Consider the following 18,369-nt stretch of genomic DNA (forward strand, 5'->3'; position numbering starts at 1 on the left):
CAAAACAGCTTTTCACTTAATAACACAAACTAGCATACTGCAGCAGTCACCTTCACACTAAAAACTGTACAAAACTGTTTATAATTGGACTTCGAGTTCTTCTAAAGATTTATAGTAGACACAATAAAGAAACACTGAGAGTTGGAATCACCTTAAAACAATTTTTCTTGAATTAGTTATGAATTTTCAAAGTTCAGTTACAGCTTCAGGTTTTTCTGAAAATTTTGCTAAAAGTGCCTAACTTTGTTTTCAAAAGCAAAGCAAAAACTCTAAGTGATACAAAACTTCTAGGTATTTAATATAAACATTTTAGTGTTAAAACAAAAAGAAATCACATAGGACTTTCAGTGTAAGGGACTGAACTAAAACATCACACAACCAGCAAAATAAAGTAGCAACAAGTAAAAGTAGTTCTAAATCTTATAGCTAGTTTTAAGCAACCCAAAAATCATGGTTTCTACCTTTAATAACAGAAAATAATTACACATATAGGAACTTTATGATCTAATCTTAATATCTATACAAGTTTGAATGAAGGAAACCATCAAAACGAATAAACAGTAAACTAGTAACAAATGCAGAAACCATTTAAAGCTGACCTTCAACTTCGAAAATTCATAACTTAATCTACATGAATTATTTTCAAGAGATTCCAACTCCTAAATGATGTTTAACATGTGTACTACAACTTTCATGAAGACACAAACTTTAAATACTCAACTGAAATGCACAGATATTAGTAAAGAGACAGCTGGGTCAAAAACTCAGAATACTGATCTACAGAATTTCTTACTGCAAACCCTGAACTTTGAAAAATCATATCTTAATCTAAAGAAATCCTTTTGAAGTGATTGAAATTCTGGAAAAATCTGTAGGATGTCTGCTACAATTTTTATGAAGAAACAAGCTTCAAATAACCAACCTAAATGTACGGTTTTTAGCAACAAAGTGACTGACTCCAAAATACAAGAAAGCTGATCTACAGAATGTTCAGCTATGTTTTCAGCTTCAAACTTGACTAATGAATTCTAAATGAACTTGCATGAAACTACCCAGATATCAAGCTAAGAATATGACCTTTCAATACATGCAAATGATTTCTAAAATGCATGATTAATTCAAAAGATATGGCTGCTCAGAGTTAACTAAATGAACAGGTTACAGAAACTTTTTCATACTTCAGTTCATACAAAGTCTAAGGTTCCTAATTAGTTCTATGGATGTTTAAATGCTCATATCGGTTTCTTAATCACTCTAAGCTCTTGCTGTATAAGAGAAAACAAGAGTCTCAAATTCAAACAACAACACTATAATTACTCAGGACACCCAAACATGCAGATCCTATAATCTTCTTCATCAGTTTCTAGAATAAATCTACTACATGAACAGAATCTTAAGCTAATTCAAACAATGGCAACAACAACAATAACAACAACATTATATACTTGATTCTCTAGCTGTTAATAACATATAAGAACTGATTTGACTAACAAAGAAATCAAATCAAAGATAACCAAAACCAAAGGATTAGTAATCCTACTTGCCACAGAATTCAATGACAGCAACAAAACCAATTCTTAATAGGAACTATTCCAATCAAATAAACAATCATAATTCCAACATGAATTCAAAATCTAGTTTTACAAACTAAGAACAAACCAATTGGTAAGAATGTAAAAAGAATCACACCTAACACCAAAGTCTCTCCCTAAGTATGAATAGCTGCTGAACACCTATCTCAAAATGCAGAATGTTCTACCTATTTATAGGGTCTAAAGAGGGGATCAATCTTGGCGTCCAAGAGAAGAACACAAGAAGTAAAATTGGATTTGTTCAATCGAAATCTTACCCGTTTAGGTATTAGGCTAGACCCCTAGGGTACTAGCTCCTACTGCATAGCTTCAAGTTGTCATCAGCTGGTCTCCAAGCAACTGACACATCCTGCTTAAAGAGGTCGGCTACCATTGTTTAAGCTTTTCTAGGTCAGTTTCTGGGTTTCAAGGTGTTTGAGCAAGATTTCGGATGGGACTGATCATGGTTCTAGATTGAGAAGCATCTGATGGAGGAGAAAGTCGGTGAAGATGAAGGACAAGCTTCTGAGTTTAAGTCGTGTTTTCTGTCTATCCTCTTGCGACAACACTTTCTAAACAATGATTTAGTTTGGGCTCAGGTTTTGGGTTAATTGATATTGGGCCAAGTTTTGGTTTATGGGATAAATAAAAAATAAGAAATAATAAAAAAAAAACTAAAACAGTTTTTAACATGTATTAATATATATATATATAGATATATCTATACACAAAAGATTAAAACCCCCAATGCAGAAAATTAGTTAAAATTTCTGAGTCGTCACACATTTCCTCCAGATTGCAATTGCAGTTGAACTTATTCAAGTATAATAACTTCCTTTACTCAATAAAGTATGACCTCTTTCAATAAAATAAAAAAAAAAAAAAACATTCTCCACAATATAAAAACAATTATTACGATTATTTACAAAAAAAAATAATTATACGAGCAACTACTTATAATTTCTTCAAATGTCAACATAGCGTCACATCCAAGGATGAGTCTATTCTCTCTACATATCTTTACTTTTGTCTAAATTATATGCCACGCATGTAAAATTAGGTATGTTAAATCCCACGAGAGAAGAGTAGTCCCCTAAATGAAGAGTGAGAGCCTTGAGGAATATCCAAGTGATGACTAATCTCATTAAATATATTCATATGAGAATAGAGGGCCTTAAGCGATATTCAGAAGAGGAATGATCCCCTCGGATGATATTAGGAAGATGAGTGGTCATCTCGAGGAAAATCTGAAGAATAAGTGATCCCATCAAAACATATCTAGGTGATACAATGAAGATTAATCTCCTCAAGGAATATCTAAATGATAATTAATGAAAAATTATCAGAAGATAAATAGTTGAGAACATTAAACAGAAGATGTATAGTTGAAAACTCCAATGAAGTCGACCATGTAACTTTGCAATAATAGAAGGGGTGACATTTTGAAGTGAAAATCTTGCAATTTTTATAATAACTTGAGCACAGTAAAAGGAAGATCAGAGATGCAAGATGTAGACCACGAAGCCTGGTTCCCAAGACAATGCCATGTATGAGAAAAAGACTAGAGCTGCAACTCATGATTAAAGTACCATATGAGATGTTGCTTCGGTTACCTTAAGTTTAGAGTCTATAAGTTTACGCAAGTCGATATCAAATGAATCACAAGAAAGAAATCATCAATGTGGCTATAATGTTTAAAGATATAATCAATGTGGAGAGTCTATTACCAATCATGTAGTTGCATTCATCCTTACTATCTACATATAGGGGAAACAATGAGCAAGTTCAAAGAGATATATGGATGTTATATTCAACACTACAATTCGTTACTAGGGAAACATACTATATATGTCAAATATTTTAGTCTTATTACTGTACTTTTATGGACCAGCATGCATTTTTTTAACCATCTAGAGTCTATTTCTTAATGTAGATGAAGTTGATATTTGTATCTATTTAGGAAAGAACTTGGCAAACCATGGCTGGTCAGCTCTAGCTGCCCATAACCAATGGTAAGCCGACTTGTGGTGTTTTTTATTATTATTAAAAGGAAAATGATTCTTGGTCTTAATAAGGCCTAAGATTTGTGGTCTTAATCCTAGGTGACATGCTATATATGTCACCTAAACACATCACCAATTAAAAAAATTATACGTTATGTTATTTTTAAACAAAAAGGCAATCTAATTCTTCTAATCTAATGGCTCTAAATTATTGTCTTTTTATTAAGAGAAAAAAATTGAATTGTTTTGTCTTTATAATATATATTTCTAACCTTTTCTTTCTTTTTTTCCTTTTCATCACTATTGCATGTGCACTAAAATATAATGTGAAGATACATATAATTTAGAGAATATACTAGTTCAAAAATGCGAATTTTTATGGATACACACACACATATACAATTTTTGTTTAAGGAAAAAAAATTTTGTGCAAGAACAAAACTTTACACGTACATATAATTCGTCCAAAATAAAGTGTATATACATATATAGGTAATTCATCCAAAAGAAATTGATAGAGATTTTTTTTATTTTTTAAGTTCAATACATAATATATAGAACTAAATTTAGATATATAGATATCAAAATTCTAACCCGTAAAATAAATATTAAAATTGCTAAGTTAAAAGTCTAGAACTAAATTTTTTTTCTTTGAATAAATTTAGAAATAAATTTAGATTCACAAGGATGGAAGAAAATTTAAATAAATTTTATGGTATAAAGTCTATAATTTGGTATGATTATTAACTGGGTCATTATTGATTAAATTTGGTATACGCATCCATATTAGGAGTAAGAATGTATTTCATATTAGTATGCAGCAGTTATTAATTATTAGGGTTAATATTGTATTTTTAGTTTTTTACCAAAGAATGACATGATCACATGATTTATCAAATTTATGTGTCAAGGTGACATGACATGCCACGTAAGATTAAGGCCATAAATCTGACAAACAAAAATATTCACATATGTTCGAGTCCTCATGTTGTGTCCCCTTAATGGCCAACAAACTGACACATGTCAGCTTACCTGACCAGTCATGGTCTGCGAAGTTCATTTCATCTATTTATATGTAAATTCAATATTTCAAAAAAATATACATATTGATATTTTTTTGGAGATCCCTTTTTGAAATATCAGGTGTCTCTCTTTTTTTAGCCCCAACAGATACGCCGATACGAATATTTTATGCCTTGTTTAGACCAACTTTGTAAGTCATAAGAGATAGCTCATATTGACGACATCTTGGTATTGCTTGTTGAATATGAATCTTTATTTCAAAAATATAATACAATCTTATTTGTTTAAGAGTCGACGTATATTATGATCATATGACACGTGATGTTTGAACGTTGCATACATAAGTAATTAAGTACATTTTTTAGATTTATATTGGATATTTGGTAGGGGAATTTTATAATGTGTTAATGCATGACATGCATCAATTTTGTCATAAAGTTGTAAAATGAATCTTCAAAGTATTAATATTAGTCCTTAAAGTTGTAACATGAGTTCTTAAAGCTGCGTCGGTTTTTTTCTCTGCTTGGGTTTATCTCCCTAGCGTGGAAAACTGATCGAGCGGCATGTTTAGGATGGCGGCGGACGGAGTAGTAGCTTCTCCTAACCTGCCACCAGAGGTGGCTGTGGTGAGCCTAGAAGGGGGTATTTATCTTATCAACAACCCTGATTTTTTTTGTCTGGTCGATTCCTTGGCCGAAAATAAGTGGTTGCCCCATCCTTGATGATGGCGATCAAAGACATTTGGAGGCTGAGAGTGAAACTGTCAATCCATGAGGAGGAGAACGGAGTTTTCGTTTTTCCAATTCAAGGACAAGAAGAGAAGATTCGGGTTCTTGAGAGAGGTCCATGGTTCTTCAACAATAACATGCTTTTGTTGGCGAATTATAATGGAGTTAGCAACTTAGCCCATGTTCCACTACATTTCATGGAACTTTGGGTTGATGTGAAGGGGTTCAAGGTAACGATGTGGAATGAGAAGGTTTTGACCTGAATCTGAAATGCTCTTGGGGCTTTTGTTTGCGTAGACCTATCGGCGTTGCAGCGGAAGGATCCAGTCCAGCGGATTCGTCTGGTCCATGACGTTCGGTGAAGGATTTTGGCTTGTCGGTCCTTCTTCTTCTCACCGGATCTCTCTGTAAAGCTAGAGATTAAGTATGAGAAATGAAAAGGAATTTGCTAGAGCTGTGGTTTTTTCGATCATGGCGGCACTAACTATGACAGGGCGATTGCAGCGGCGGAGGATGGGACGTTGGTCGAGCCGGTTGCAGCGGCAAGGTTTTCTCAGCATGAGGGAAACCCTAGCAAGGTTGCTTGGGCCGTCGATGTTGGAGGCGGTGGGGACGAATGTGGTGGCGTCACCAGTAACCGGGAATGGGTCAAGAAAGTAGGGCGGCGCTGAAACCCTAGCCCTAGCGGTAGCCCCCGAAACCAGCCCTATTTTCTCGGTAGGAAACCTTAGTTTTGAACTAGGGTTGACCACTGAAAAATGGGTTGGGTTGACTGGGCCTATAGGTGGGCTAATGGTGGCTAAGGCTGATTTGGAGAAGGCTGGGGACATTGGGTCTGCTGCTGCTGGTGTTACGTGAGAGGCTGTTGGGTTTAAACCTGGCTCAAACAGGAAAGCTAGAAAACGTCAAGCATTTGAGGTTTTTGTACTAGATGCTCTTGTAGAGGTTATGGTGACTAACAAAAAGAAACTTGGACATCGTTTTGGCAGCAAGAACAAGAAGCAACAGGCTAGTAAGCAATTTGAGGCGTCTGTGACTCTTAATATTGTTTATCAGCATGCACCTCCTAGCCCTTTAGCCAAAGGCAAAGAGAAGATTTAATCTATTTTAATTTGGCCTACTACGGTGTCCGTTATGCACTAGTAGTAAGCCCGCTTGAATAAGTCAGTTTGGTACTGTCAAATAAGGAGTCTAATCTATGTATCAATGTGACTCGGTCACAAACTTTTTATCTACCCATAATCGGTAGAGGGAGGATATGTAATGACTTTCTCTGGCTTGAGAATTATTAATCTATCATTTTGATAATTTTACAAAAAAAAAAAAAAAAAAAAAAAGAAGTTCTTAAAGTTGTAAGTCGAGCACACTTTGTCTTAATTTTTTTATATTTTATATTTTCGATATGAAAAGACCTTAAATCAAATTGGGAAGCTATATAAAAGTACCCATAATTACAATGTCAAAAGCACTATTAGCTTCACTAAGAACTTCATCTATCCACATTATTTCATGTTTCTCTTTTTTTCTTTTTTTTTAAGAAGCACCACACTATTTCATCTGAAAAGTACTTTTGTAGAGATTTCCGATATTATTTTAGGACATTTAGGTTCTAGATGCTTATTGTGATCTAGCGTTAAGGTTCTATGTGGCTCCTTTTATATTCGATAATTTCATTAATGAAGGTTTTGGGGACGGTTTCACAAGCCCTTTAATTTATTTATTTTAAAGAAAAAATTTGCAAGAACATCATGCAACAAATTAACCTCCATATACAGTACACATGTTTAATGTAAAGTTCTCTAGGCAACAAATTTAACCTCCCAATAAACATGTTTAAAAGAAAGGTTTCTCATTTTTTTTTCTCATAAAATTGACCCAGTAAAATCTACATTGGAGCTCGTTCTATGAATGAGTCAGGTTCAAGTAAGCTTAAGCTCGGGAGAAAGCAATCGAGATGAGCAAACTTAGCTTTTTCTCATTTGAGCAAACTTGAGCCAACTGAACTTGACGTGCTAATGCTAGAGGAGCACATTTGCCTACTGTCACTCTGCCTTATGTGTCTGTATCAAATTATTGAGTCAGGTATCACGTTGGTGTTTAACAAATTGCATTCTCCAAATACAAATCAAGTGTTCGATTCTCAATCTCGAATAAGCTTACAATAAAAGAATAAAAAAAATCGTGGGATGGATTAATTTGATGTTACGTACAAACTCTATCTTTGCAGAAAGAATGAAAGAATTTTGATCATACATGAATTAAACAAAGGTATATTATGTGATCGTCTGTTCTCTAGAACCTCGATCGCTTGCATTCGACTGGAAGGCCTTGGGGAAATCTTTTGAGGTCAGAGCAGTAGTTGTACACCATGAACTTTTGTTGCACCCATCGAAGCCTATTTCGCCCTGCAGCATCAAGCGTTTGAGTCTGCCATGCACCCTGTTGTGTTGAATCAGTCGATGCAGTGGTGGCGACACCGCATGAGGAGGAGGATGATCCAGCAACACAAGCATTGGCCTTGTAAGGTTTCGGTATGAAGCAGTAGAAAGGAGCTTGAGTCCAGTCAGTCTTCACACGCCCGCCTTGTGTAGCCCAGTCGTCGGCATTCCACAGACTTGAGTAAACCCTCATTGGTTGGTTTTTGGGGAATGGAACACCAAATGATTCCAAGTTGTTGAACACTCTGATTGGAATGTTGTCGACCAAGAATCTGCGGAACAAATGGAAGTGAATTTGCATCAGAATAAGTTTAACTAAAAAAAAAAAAAAATTCAATAGGCTAACATGCATGGTGTAACAAAATAGGTATTGAAGATGAGCTAGTTCATGGTCACTTACATAATGCGTTGGGAGTTCCAGACAAATGAGTAGGTGTGGAAGGCCTTTGTGGGATCAAACCAAAGATGGAATTGTTGTTCTCTGTCCCCTTTTCCCTGACTGAATACATTGGTGTGGAGAGTGTAGGGATTTCCAGATGAGTTGCCCAAAAACTCGAAGTCGATTTCATCATGAGTTGGACCTTCAGAAGATAACTGCACATATCCATGTGTTTACAAAGTTAATGACCAATGTATACGTATCTATAAAATCAAATGAAGCACAGAATTATCATCACTATGGAAGCTAACTAGAGTACTACTTACATAGTATGTAGTAACAGTGCCAGCTGAGTTACCAGGCACGAGCTTGATTTGCATGTCGATCCTTCCGAACAAGTACTCTTTCTTGGATTTGAAGCCAGACCCGGAATACTTGTCGAGGTTGAGCGTGAGAAACTGTCCTCCTTCGAGTATCTTAGCGCGTTGATCGCCGAATGTGATATCAAAGTCTTGAAAGAAATTACCAGCTGAGGCAGTCATGGCTAGAAGAGAGGTGATGAACAACGAAAGAAGCAGCATCCTGGAGATGTTACAGGAAGACATTCTTGACTAGAGAGTTGAGCAAGAGCGCAATGAGATGATGAGTAGTGATCGAGTAAGAAGATGAGGCTAGCTGTGGTGTTTGATGGTATAGTTTGAGCCCTGGAGCCCTTTATATATGGACCTAAAGTAAGTAGTGCGACGCGTTGAATTAGTTTATTATAGAGATGGAGGCAGCAGTATTTGATTGAAAAAAGTTGAAAACTGGCTACAGGTCTGCAAAATAGAATAAAGAATGAAAGTGGAGAGGGCTTTATCTGGGTGAGGTGGTGCATATATGCCCAGAAATATATTGACTCCTTGGAAAGTCCAACTCGTTTTAGAGCTGGACACAGGTTTGCAAAATTAGGCCATACATGCCGAGGAAGCTGCATAGGAAAGTGAACAACGTCTCTGTGAAGGCATAAGAGAGCTTAGCCTGTTGAGGTAGCTAGGTTATGAAGCATTGAAGTGAGTGGTCGATGGTGATGGAACCAGACCAACCTGTACATGCTGGAAGAAGAGACAACGTGCACAAGCATGGGCGATATGCACCTTATCATTGCACTCTTAGAGTAGGGTGAGCGGTGAGGTGCATCATATATTACTCTAGAGACCCCATCACCGCGTACTCTTAACATTTTCAATAAATGGAAAATGTAACGTAGTCCCAACAATTTAAAACGGAAAAAAATAAACAAAGGACACTAAAATATGACGCTAAAAATTTAAATCTGAAATCGCCCAAACATAATATAAATGAGTTTAAAAATAATTACTTTATAACATACTCTTATTGTGGAAATTTTACTTCAAAACTAGCTTACTATGTGATATGCTCTCAGCTGGCTATAATTTGCTCAACTAAGATGAAATGTGAATTCCGTTTGGAATTAAACATACTAGAATTCGTAATTGTACCAAATACACTAAATGACTAAATGAAAGTGAGTGCAAGATTTTCCAATTTCTCAAGTTTAGTTGAAGATCGATCTTTTCTGTTGTTGGCAAGTGGAATGTTTGAGTTGGGTTCAATTGTCAATGTGTTAAATTGGGCAAAAGTTGTCACTACATCATGAGGTTTAGTGTTGCTTAAAGACATAAAGTCTGCATTGGTGCCAGATACATATATTCTTTAATTTTAGTCTTTCTTCCTATGAATCTCAGATATTATTAGTGCTTGCACAAGTATTGCTAACTTGTTGCACGTACTAGTTTGTGGGCATTGCTCGCTACCCACAAGCTAGTAGCTAGGCTTCGATACTTATGTTACCATGCGTGGTATATATATATTGCTAGCTGAGAAGCATAATTGCAGAAACACAAGTGCTTTATGTATCAAGAATACCGAGTGATCAGCAGCGTTATAACTGTATGCCATAATGACGATGAACAAAGTTGCATTCCCAATATGCTAACCATACTAGCCTGCTAAATATTAAGTAGAGAACATGCATCAAGCAGAACGTTGAAGAATGTAAATACTGTTATCCACTTATTATTCATGTGTTTGGTTCTGAATTTTGAATCAGCGTACAATAAAAGAAAAATGATGATCAATTAACATATGGATGTTACAACTTACAAACATTATATCTTCACAAAAGAATGAAAGAATATGAATCATAAATGCAAAAGAACAATGAAAATGTATGTGATCAATTGGTTTCTGCTGGTATCTCGAACTAGAACCTTGAACGCTTGCACTCGGCTGGGACGCCTTGAGGGAATCGTTTGCGGTCAGAGCAGTAGTTGTACACCATGAACTTGTGTTGCACCCATCGAAGCCTGTTTCGGCCAGCAGCATCAAGCGTTTGAGTCTGCCATGCACTCTGTTGATCTGTTAGGGAATTAGTTGATGCAGTCGTGGCGACACCGCAGGAGGAGGAGGAGGATGAGCCAGCAACACAAGCATTGGCCTTGAAATTTCTGTACGAAGCAGTGAAAGGTGCCTGAGTCCAATCGGTCTTCACACGCCCGCCTTGTGTGGCCCAGTCATCAGCATTCCACAAACTTGAGTATATCCTCATAGGCTGGTTCTTAGGGAATGGAATTCCAAATGATTCCAAGTTGTTGAACACTCTGATTGGAATGTTGTCTACCAAGAATCTGCAGAACAATTGGAAATGAATTTGCGTTAGAGTAAGTTTTCGAAAATTTAGTACGTAGCTAGGCTAATGTGGTGCAAGAAATTAAATAGAAAACTGAAGATGATCGAGCTAGTGTTAATGGTCACTTACATAATGCGTTGGGAGTTCCAGACAAATGAGTAGGTGTGGAAGGCCTTTGTGGGATCAAACCAAAGATGGAATTGTTGTTCTCTGTCCCCTTTGCCCTGACTGAACACATTGGTGTGGAGAGTGTATGGATTTCCAGATGAGTTGCCCAAAAACTCAAAGTCGATTTCATCATGCGTTGGTCCTTCAGAAGATAACTGCACATAGCCGTGTTTTTACAAAGTTAACAACCAATGCATATATGCACAAATATGTTGTACAGTTAACTGAAAGGAAAAACTAAGAGTTAGCATATAAATTCATATGTAGTACTTACATAGTATGTAGTGACAGTTCCAGCTGAGTTTCCAGGCACAAGTTTGATCTGCATGTCGATCCTTCCGAATAAGTACTCGTTCTTGGATTTGAAACCAGAGCCAGAATACTGGTCGAGGTTGAGCGTGAGAGATTTTCCTCCTTCGAGTATCTTAACGCGTTGATCACCAAACGTCACGTCAAAATCTTGTAAGAAATTGCCAGCTGAGGCGATCATGGCTAGAAGAGAAGTGATGAACAGAGAAAGAAGAAGCACCATGGGGACCTTAGAAGAAGACATTATAGCAGTAGCTAGTAGAACAGAGAGATGATGAGATGAGTAGTGATGAGATGAGGCAATTGTGTTGATGCTATAGGTTGAGTTCTGGAGCCCTTTATATACAGTTTGTAGTAGTGAAGCGCGTTTACATAATAGAGCTGATATAGTTTACAATTTGATCAATTAATTAAAGTTGAAAACTGGCGACAGGTTTGCAAAACTTAGAAAAAAAAAAAACAATGATATGTTGAGGCAGCTGGTTTTATTTGGGTCAGGTGGTGAGGAACCTGCGTAGGAAAATGGAAAATATGGATGTGAAGGCAAACGTATGAACCATCCAAGTTGGTGTTCAAACATAACAACATGAATATGATCTGGACCAAAAGGAAGACGTGCACGCGTATGGCAGTCATATATATAAACCAGCTGGGTATCTTTAACATGGTTCTGACCAAAAATCAGATCTTTAAATTAAGAAATGGTGTTCTTGTGTAACTGTGATTGGTATCTCGAGAAATATTCACAATTGAGAACAACTAATCATACATGAACGGAGTGGGAATTAACCAGCCATGTATCGCGGCCATGCATAATTTTATTACACTCATCATGACTGGGAGCAACATCCTTATCATACATATATGTCAATGGTGGCATACTTGTTTGTAGCTGTGTTACAACCCCAACTAGACGAAGCATGCAAGCCATGCAAAATTAGGCATATTTGGCAAATTATCACTTGATTAATCCATATTAAATAAAAAGAAATCTTGAATTTTGATTCATGTGCATTAGGTATATATATCTTCTAAATTATTATAACTTCATTTACTATTCTAGAAGTGAATTTCATTGGTTGTTGGTTCATCTTAGGTTGGTAGATCAAATTATAGGTATGAAAACGTCACATATATACTTGGCCACCAAAACGCGCATACACCAGTTCTATGATTTTTTCATCACTCCAAACTTACAACATCACCAACTCTAAATAATGTAACAACCTGAGAAAGAGTCCATTCATTTGAATCAGCACCGGCGCACCAAATCAAAAGTTTTTCAATATCAAACAGACTAAACAGTGACAGCTCTATTCCAATCAACGCGGCAAACTTGATACTACGTACTCTTAAGCTTAAGCTCGCTCGGAAACATGTATATAAAGGGCTTCAATGCCTAAACTATACCATCAAACACACCAACATCTTCATCTTCTCACTTCTCCAATGTCTTCCTCTAAGGTCTCAGTGATGCTCTCCCTCTCTGCTGTGTTGTTAAGTTCCCTCCTGGCCATGGCTGCTGCTGGCAATTTCTATCAAGACTTTGACATCACGTTCGGCGAACAACGTGCTAAGATACTCAACGGAGGACAGCTTCTCACACTCGACCTCGACCAGTATTCCGGATCTGGTTTCAAGTCCAAGAATGAATATTTGTTTGGAAGGATCGACATGCAAATCAGACTTGTTGCTGGCAACTCAGCTGGAACTGTCACTGCATATTATGTATGTCTAGCTATCTAGTTCTTACGTTGTGCTAGTAACATTACTTCTTCTTTATACATTATATATGTTTACATCGATACTAATTTTGGCATTAACACATATGTGCAGTTGTCTTCTCAAGGTCCAACTCATGATGAAATCGATTTCGAGTTTCTGGGAAACTCAACTGGAGAACCCTACACTCTCCACACCAATGTGTTCAGCCAGGGAAAAGGGAACAGAGAGCAACAATTCCATCTTTGGTTTGATCCAACAAAGGCCTTCCACACCTACTCTCTTGTGTGGAACAGCCAACGAATTATGTAAGTAGTCATTAACATTAGCTAGCTACTACTCGATCATCTTTAACCAATTTCTTTATAACCGCATTCACCATTTGAAAACCTTCCCATTAATCCTCGTTCATTTCTTCAGATTCTTGGTGGATAACATTCCAATTAGAGTGTTCAACAACTTGGAGTCAGTTGGTGTTCCATTCCCCAAAAACCAACCGATGAGGATTTACTCCAGTCTGTGGAATGCTGATGACTGGGCTACACAAGGTGGGCGTGTCAAGACTGACTGGACTCATGCTCCTTTCACTGCCTCCTATAGAAACTTCAAGGCCAATGCTTGTGTCGCTGGCTCATCTTCATCATCATGCGGTGTCACCACTAGTGCTTCAACTAATTCCTTAACTGATCAACAGAGGTCATGGCACAATCAAGGTCTAGATGCCGCAGGCCGAAACAGGATTCGATGGGTGCAGCAGAAGTTCATGGTCTACAACTACTGTGCTGACCTAAAACGATTTCCCCAAGGTCTTCCGGTGGAATGTAGTCGATCAAGGTTCTAGTCTTCTGGATGACATATGTACTGATGCAAGATATGATCAGATGACACATTCCCTTATTATCATGTGCAGCTTATTACTATTACATCATCTTCCCATAAATACGTACTCTTTCATTTTGGTTCAAATATACAGTTTGTAACGTACATCGATCACAATAACCTCCTATGGTTTCCTATTCATTAATTGTTGTATACTGAATTCATATTGAATTCCAATTTCATAATCAAATAAAGTTGAGCTCAAATCTAAGTCACCACGTTTTATATCAGTACTAGGATAGCTTTTTCCGATTCCGACTCGATCTTGTTGCTTCTTATAGTAGCCCACGTCGTCAACTTTATTGTATTTCCAGCTTCTCATCAAACACTCAGTTTGGAGGATTATTTGGTTTATAAAATCAAAAGCAGGAGCGGAGAATACTATGTCTACCCAAGGGAAAATTTTACAATGGAGGAAATTTTATAAACAATGCCCCAACTATAGCTGATTCATCAGATTGGTACATCAGTTATGAAAACTATCGGATTGGTTCCTCAACATCAAGATTCATACTAATATGAATACCTGCCGTTTTGACGGTGTCAAGATATATTGGTCTCTTGCTATTCCCAAATTCTTTTTTTTTTTTTTTTTCAATTAACAACTATTTTCTCATCTCCCACTATTTTTTTCCCCGAAACCTCCCACACCTTCCATCCCACAATTAAACCCCTCAATCCATCACCATTCAATATCCAAATTCTCTTCTCCCAATTCCATCAGACTTATCCAAATTATCTATCTTTATCAGTTTAATCTAAAATTCTTAATCCAACCCTGAAACCTAAATCCCCTCCCACACAATCCCAATCATGCATCTCGTGCATCCTAGACCCAAAATCACAATAATTAGAATCAAATAATCCAACATGTAGAGACACCAGAGATGAGAAAATATAGAGAAAGAGATAGCCTTTTGGTTTCTTTGTCTTTTGGAGCAGGCAACTGCTCTCTTCTTCTTCCTCCTTTGGCTGACTCCTTTGCATCCCATACGAAACTATTCCATGCTTATTTTGCAGAGAAAAATAAGGGGCAGAGGGTGACCTGATCCTCAAAGCATGCAGCACAGAGTGGCAATAATAGCAATAGCAACAAACAAGGTTTCTTCAGAGGTTGGAAGGGGATCATGATGGCCACTGTCTTCCTTCTTTCTCTTCTGATCCTCTCGTTGCTCGCTCTGCACTCTGCTTCCAGCATCGAAAGAAACAACAGTCCACAAGCCCTCCATAAATTTGTTGTATTAATTACTTGGGCACAGTTGTATCGTAAATAACCTAGCTGCTTCCCTCTCTTATTGTGTTGTCCACAAGACTGAAGTTTCGTATGGGATGCAAAGGAGTCAGCCAAAGGAGGAAGAAGAAGAGAGCAGCTGCCTGCTCCAAAAGACAAAGAAACCAAAAGGCTATCTCTTTCTCTATATTTTCTCATCTCTGGTGTCTCTACATGTTGGATTATTTGATTCTAATTATTGTGATTTTGGGTCTAGGATGCACGAGATGCATGATTGGGATTGTGTGGGAGGGGATTTAGGTTTCAGGGTTGGATTGAGAATTTTAGATTAAACTGATGAAGATAGATAATTTGGATAAGTCTGATGGAATTGGGAGAAGAGAATTTGGATATTGAATGGTGATGGATTGAGGGGTTTAATTGTGGGATGGATGTTGTGGGAGGTTTCGGGGAAAAAATAGTGGGAGATGAGAAAATAGTTGTTAATTAGAAAAAAAAAGAATTTGGGAATAGCAAGAGACCAATATATCTTGACACCGTCAAAACGGCAGGTATTCATATTAGTATGAATCTTGATGTTGAGGAACCAATCCGATAGTTTTCATAACTGATGTACCAATCTGATGAATCAGCTATAGTTGGGGCATTGTTTATAAAATTTCCTCTTTACAATGTGTTAAATGATGCGATGCATTAACTTTGTAAATTGAGTCATCAAACTAGTAATATTAGTCCTTAAAGTTGTAATATGAATTCTTAAAGTTGTAAAATTTTCAAGTTACAACATTAGTTATCATGTGTCCTTAAAGTGGTAAAATGTGTGTTTACAGTGGTAATTGAGTCCTTAAAGTGATTAAAAAAAAGTTGTTACAACTTTTATGACTCATATTACAACTTTTAGGCAATAACCACTTTAAAGACAAATGAAGACTAATGTTGTAAATATTTTTTTTTACAACTTTAAGGACTAATATTACTACTTTGACGACTTATTTTACAACTTGAAGACAAAATTGATACATCACATGCATTAACACACCCTAGCCTTACCCCCAACCCAAAAATCAGTAATCCGATTAGGGTAGAAATTATCATAAGCCCGACAAGAGTAGTTTGGACCTGGTGAAATGCCAGACGTTAGACTTACGCCCCCAAAAACAAATAATAACCCAGCACGTACAGAATGATTTGATTATAATAAACTAGCTACTACTTGATTAAAAAAAATTAGCTACTTGGTAATTTGGTATTAGCTAGGTGCCGCCTGGGCCTGTGTTGGTCTAATTTAGGTAGTTCAAAAAACCACAGTACCAGTACACGCCTTAGCACCCAACTGCCCATACATTACACTTCTTTTGTTTAGTTTCTGGCAACATATGATTAGTTTTATGATTTTATCACCAAAAATGCTTCAAAATAACATAAGCTTGGGTTTCCAATGCTGTTTCCTGCATGCATATTCTTTTTTACTCTAACTGGATCATATATAATCTGAATTGCATACCTGTCTCCAGCTTTAATCACTAGTTGTGCATTGCAATTAAGCGGGTCTAATCCCTGGGGAGCAATGCCCCAGTACCTCACCCAAATAAAGCTAAACTAGCTACTTTGTATGATCTGGATGGTTCAGCTAATTAGCTTGCATAAGCAGTAGACCCTTATCTAGTTTTGCAAACCTGTTTCCAGCTACTCAAGCTAACACAGATATATATAAAGGGAGTTCCGACTAGATGATGCTCAACTTAATTTCACAGTCAAAATGTCTTCTTCTAAGGCCTTCATGATGCTTCTAATGCTTTCTGTGGTCTCCTGTAATCTGTTAATAATGGCCGCTTCATCATCAGCTGGTGATTTCTACCGAAACATTGATGTTACATTTGGTGATCAACGCGCTAAGATACTCGACGGAGGAAAACTACTCACCCTCAACCTTGACAAGACTTTAGGGTCTGGCTTCCGGTCCAAAAAAGAGTACTTGTTTGGTAGGATCGACATTCAAATGAAGCTTGTGCCTGGTAACTCAGCTGGCACTGTCACCACATACTATGTAACTACTCTGAATCTATAGCTCTTTTGCACTAGCTAGTCTTGATTGTGCCTCTCTTAATTTCTTTGCTAGATCAACAAACTAGCTAGCTAGCTAACACATATCCGTATTTATACATGCAGTTATCTTCTGAAGGTGTAACTCATGATGAGATTGATTTCGAGTTTTTGGGCAACTCGACTGGAAATCCTTACACACTCCATACCAATGTGTTCAGTCAGGGAAAAGGAGAAAGAGAACAGCAGTTCCATCTTTGGTTTGATCCTACAAAATCCTTCCACACTTACTCTATCCTTTGGAACACCCACCGCATTATGTAAGTAATAATTAACTCACATACATATATAGGAAGATTTGTGATTGTCAAATATATACTACTTAATTATTTTCCAATATTGATCGACATATTGTTTAAACCTATTTGATCTTTGTTCACACTCGCAATTGTTCAGATTTTTCGTGGACAACATTCCAATTAGGGTGTTCGACAATTTGGAATCAATTGGGGTTCCGTTCCCTAAAAAGCAACCAATGAGGATATACTCGAGTTTGTGGAATGCTGATGACTGGGCAACACAAGGTGGACTTGTGAAGACAGACTGGGCACAAGCTCCTTTCACTGCCTCGTACCGGAACTTAAAAGCCAATGCTTGTCTTGCTGGCTCATCATCATCTACTTGTGTCTCCACTACAGCAGAGGACAAAGCATGGCAGAACCAAGCCCTTGATGCTGCAGGTCGAAAGAGGCTTCGATGGGTGCAAAACAAGTTCATGGTTTACAACTACTGTTCTGATCGTAAACGATTCCCGCAAGGTTTTCCACCGGAATGCAAGCGGTCAAGGTTTTAGATATTCTAGCTAGATGAAATGCCAGATGATACTATGAGATTTGTATACGTTTGTTGTGAATTCAGGTCCCAAACCCAACTTCAACTCAATTCGAGTTGGAATAAGGATTGAGCTCCTCTGCAGTACTGCACCGTGAATTTCACCAAATCTACATGCTTAAAATAATCTAACAGCTATTACAATTAGCACGTCATCTAACACATATATTGACTTTTTTACCCTGCTAAACTGACGTTAAAGTTTATCAAGAATTAAAATGGAGGAGGCTCACAAACTGGAAATTTTTCAATGCAGTGTGGGGATATGAATCTTTCTTTCTCTTAATCAATT

General features: G+C 37.1%; 4 protein-coding genes across 4 annotated transcripts; 2 read left to right on the forward strand and 2 right to left on the reverse strand.

Annotated features, from left to right (window-relative positions):
- Nucleotides 1–7,417: 7,417 nt before the first annotated feature.
- LOC101304400 (probable xyloglucan endotransglucosylase/hydrolase protein 16-like) lies at nt 7,418–8,806 on the reverse strand. Its single transcript, XM_004303812.1, has 3 exons — nt 8,469–8,806; nt 8,164–8,357; nt 7,418–8,035 (listed from the first exon to the last, which is right to left on the reverse strand). Exons 1-3 carry the CDS (start codon nt 8,745–8,747, stop codon nt 7,618–7,620), a joined length of 891 nt encoding a protein of 296 aa, XP_004303860.1. The 5' UTR covers nt 8,748–8,806; the 3' UTR covers nt 7,418–7,617.
- Nucleotides 8,807–10,400: 1,594 nt separating this feature from the next.
- On the reverse strand, nt 10,401–11,618 carry LOC101304112 (probable xyloglucan endotransglucosylase/hydrolase protein 16-like). The gene is made up of 3 exons (XM_004303811.1): nt 11,277–11,618; nt 10,964–11,157; nt 10,401–10,832 (listed from the first exon to the last, which is right to left on the reverse strand). The coding sequence occupies exons 1-3, from the start codon at nt 11,553–11,555 to the stop codon at nt 10,409–10,411; spliced, it is 897 nt and encodes a 298-aa protein (XP_004303859.1). The 5' UTR covers nt 11,556–11,618; the 3' UTR covers nt 10,401–10,408.
- A 1,142-nt stretch (nt 11,619–12,760) lies between these two features.
- Nucleotides 12,761–13,874, forward strand: LOC101304689 (probable xyloglucan endotransglucosylase/hydrolase protein 16-like). Its single transcript, XM_004303813.1, has 3 exons — nt 12,761–13,039; nt 13,148–13,341; nt 13,454–13,874. The coding sequence occupies exons 1-3, from the start codon at nt 12,761–12,763 to the stop codon at nt 13,872–13,874; spliced, it is 894 nt and encodes a 297-aa protein (XP_004303861.1).
- A 3,028-nt stretch (nt 13,875–16,902) lies between these two features.
- LOC101304984 (probable xyloglucan endotransglucosylase/hydrolase protein 15-like) lies at nt 16,903–18,039 on the forward strand. The gene is made up of 3 exons (XM_004303814.1): nt 16,903–17,190; nt 17,313–17,506; nt 17,643–18,039. Exons 1-3 carry the CDS (start codon nt 16,903–16,905, stop codon nt 18,037–18,039), a joined length of 879 nt encoding a protein of 292 aa, XP_004303862.1.
- Nucleotides 18,040–18,369: the final 330 nt, after the last annotated feature.

This window comes from Fragaria vesca, linkage group LG6 (genome assembly GCF_000184155.1).
Source record: "Fragaria vesca subsp. vesca linkage group LG6, FraVesHawaii_1.0, whole genome shotgun sequence".
Taxonomy (NCBI): domain Eukaryota; kingdom Viridiplantae; phylum Streptophyta; class Magnoliopsida; order Rosales; family Rosaceae; genus Fragaria; species Fragaria vesca.

Coding starts and splice junctions, on each gene's coding strand:
- LOC101304689 (XM_004303813.1), top strand. CDS start 12,761: ATGTCTTCCTCTAAGGTCTCAGTGATGCTCTCCCTCTCTGCTGTGTTG. Junction 13,040..13,147: donor GAACTGTCACTGCATATTAT/GTATGTCTAGCT, acceptor ACATATGTGCAG/TTGTCTTCTCAAGGTCCAAC. Junction 13,342..13,453: donor TGGAACAGCCAACGAATTAT/GTAAGTAGTCAT, acceptor TCATTTCTTCAG/ATTCTTGGTGGATAACATTC.
- LOC101304400 (XM_004303812.1), bottom strand. CDS start 8,747: ATGTCTTCCTGTAACATCTCCAGGATGCTGCTTCTTTCGTTGTTCATC. Junction 8,358..8,468: donor GCACTGTTACTACATACTAT/GTAAGTAGTACT, acceptor GGATATGTGCAG/TTATCTTCTGAAGGTCCAAC. Junction 8,036..8,163: donor TGGAACTCCCAACGCATTAT/GTAAGTGACCAT, acceptor TTTGTTCCGCAG/ATTCTTGGTCGACAACATTC.
- LOC101304984 (XM_004303814.1), top strand. CDS start 16,903: ATGTCTTCTTCTAAGGCCTTCATGATGCTTCTAATGCTTTCTGTGGTC. Junction 17,191..17,312: donor GCACTGTCACCACATACTAT/GTAACTACTCTG, acceptor TTATACATGCAG/TTATCTTCTGAAGGTGTAAC. Junction 17,507..17,642: donor TGGAACACCCACCGCATTAT/GTAAGTAATAAT, acceptor GCAATTGTTCAG/ATTTTTCGTGGACAACATTC.
- LOC101304112 (XM_004303811.1), bottom strand. CDS start 11,555: ATGTCTTCTTCTAAGGTCCCCATGGTGCTTCTTCTTTCTCTGTTCATC. Junction 11,158..11,276: donor GAACTGTCACTACATACTAT/GTAAGTACTACA, acceptor GGCTATGTGCAG/TTATCTTCTGAAGGACCAAC. Junction 10,833..10,963: donor TGGAACTCCCAACGCATTAT/GTAAGTGACCAT, acceptor ATTGTTCTGCAG/ATTCTTGGTAGACAACATTC.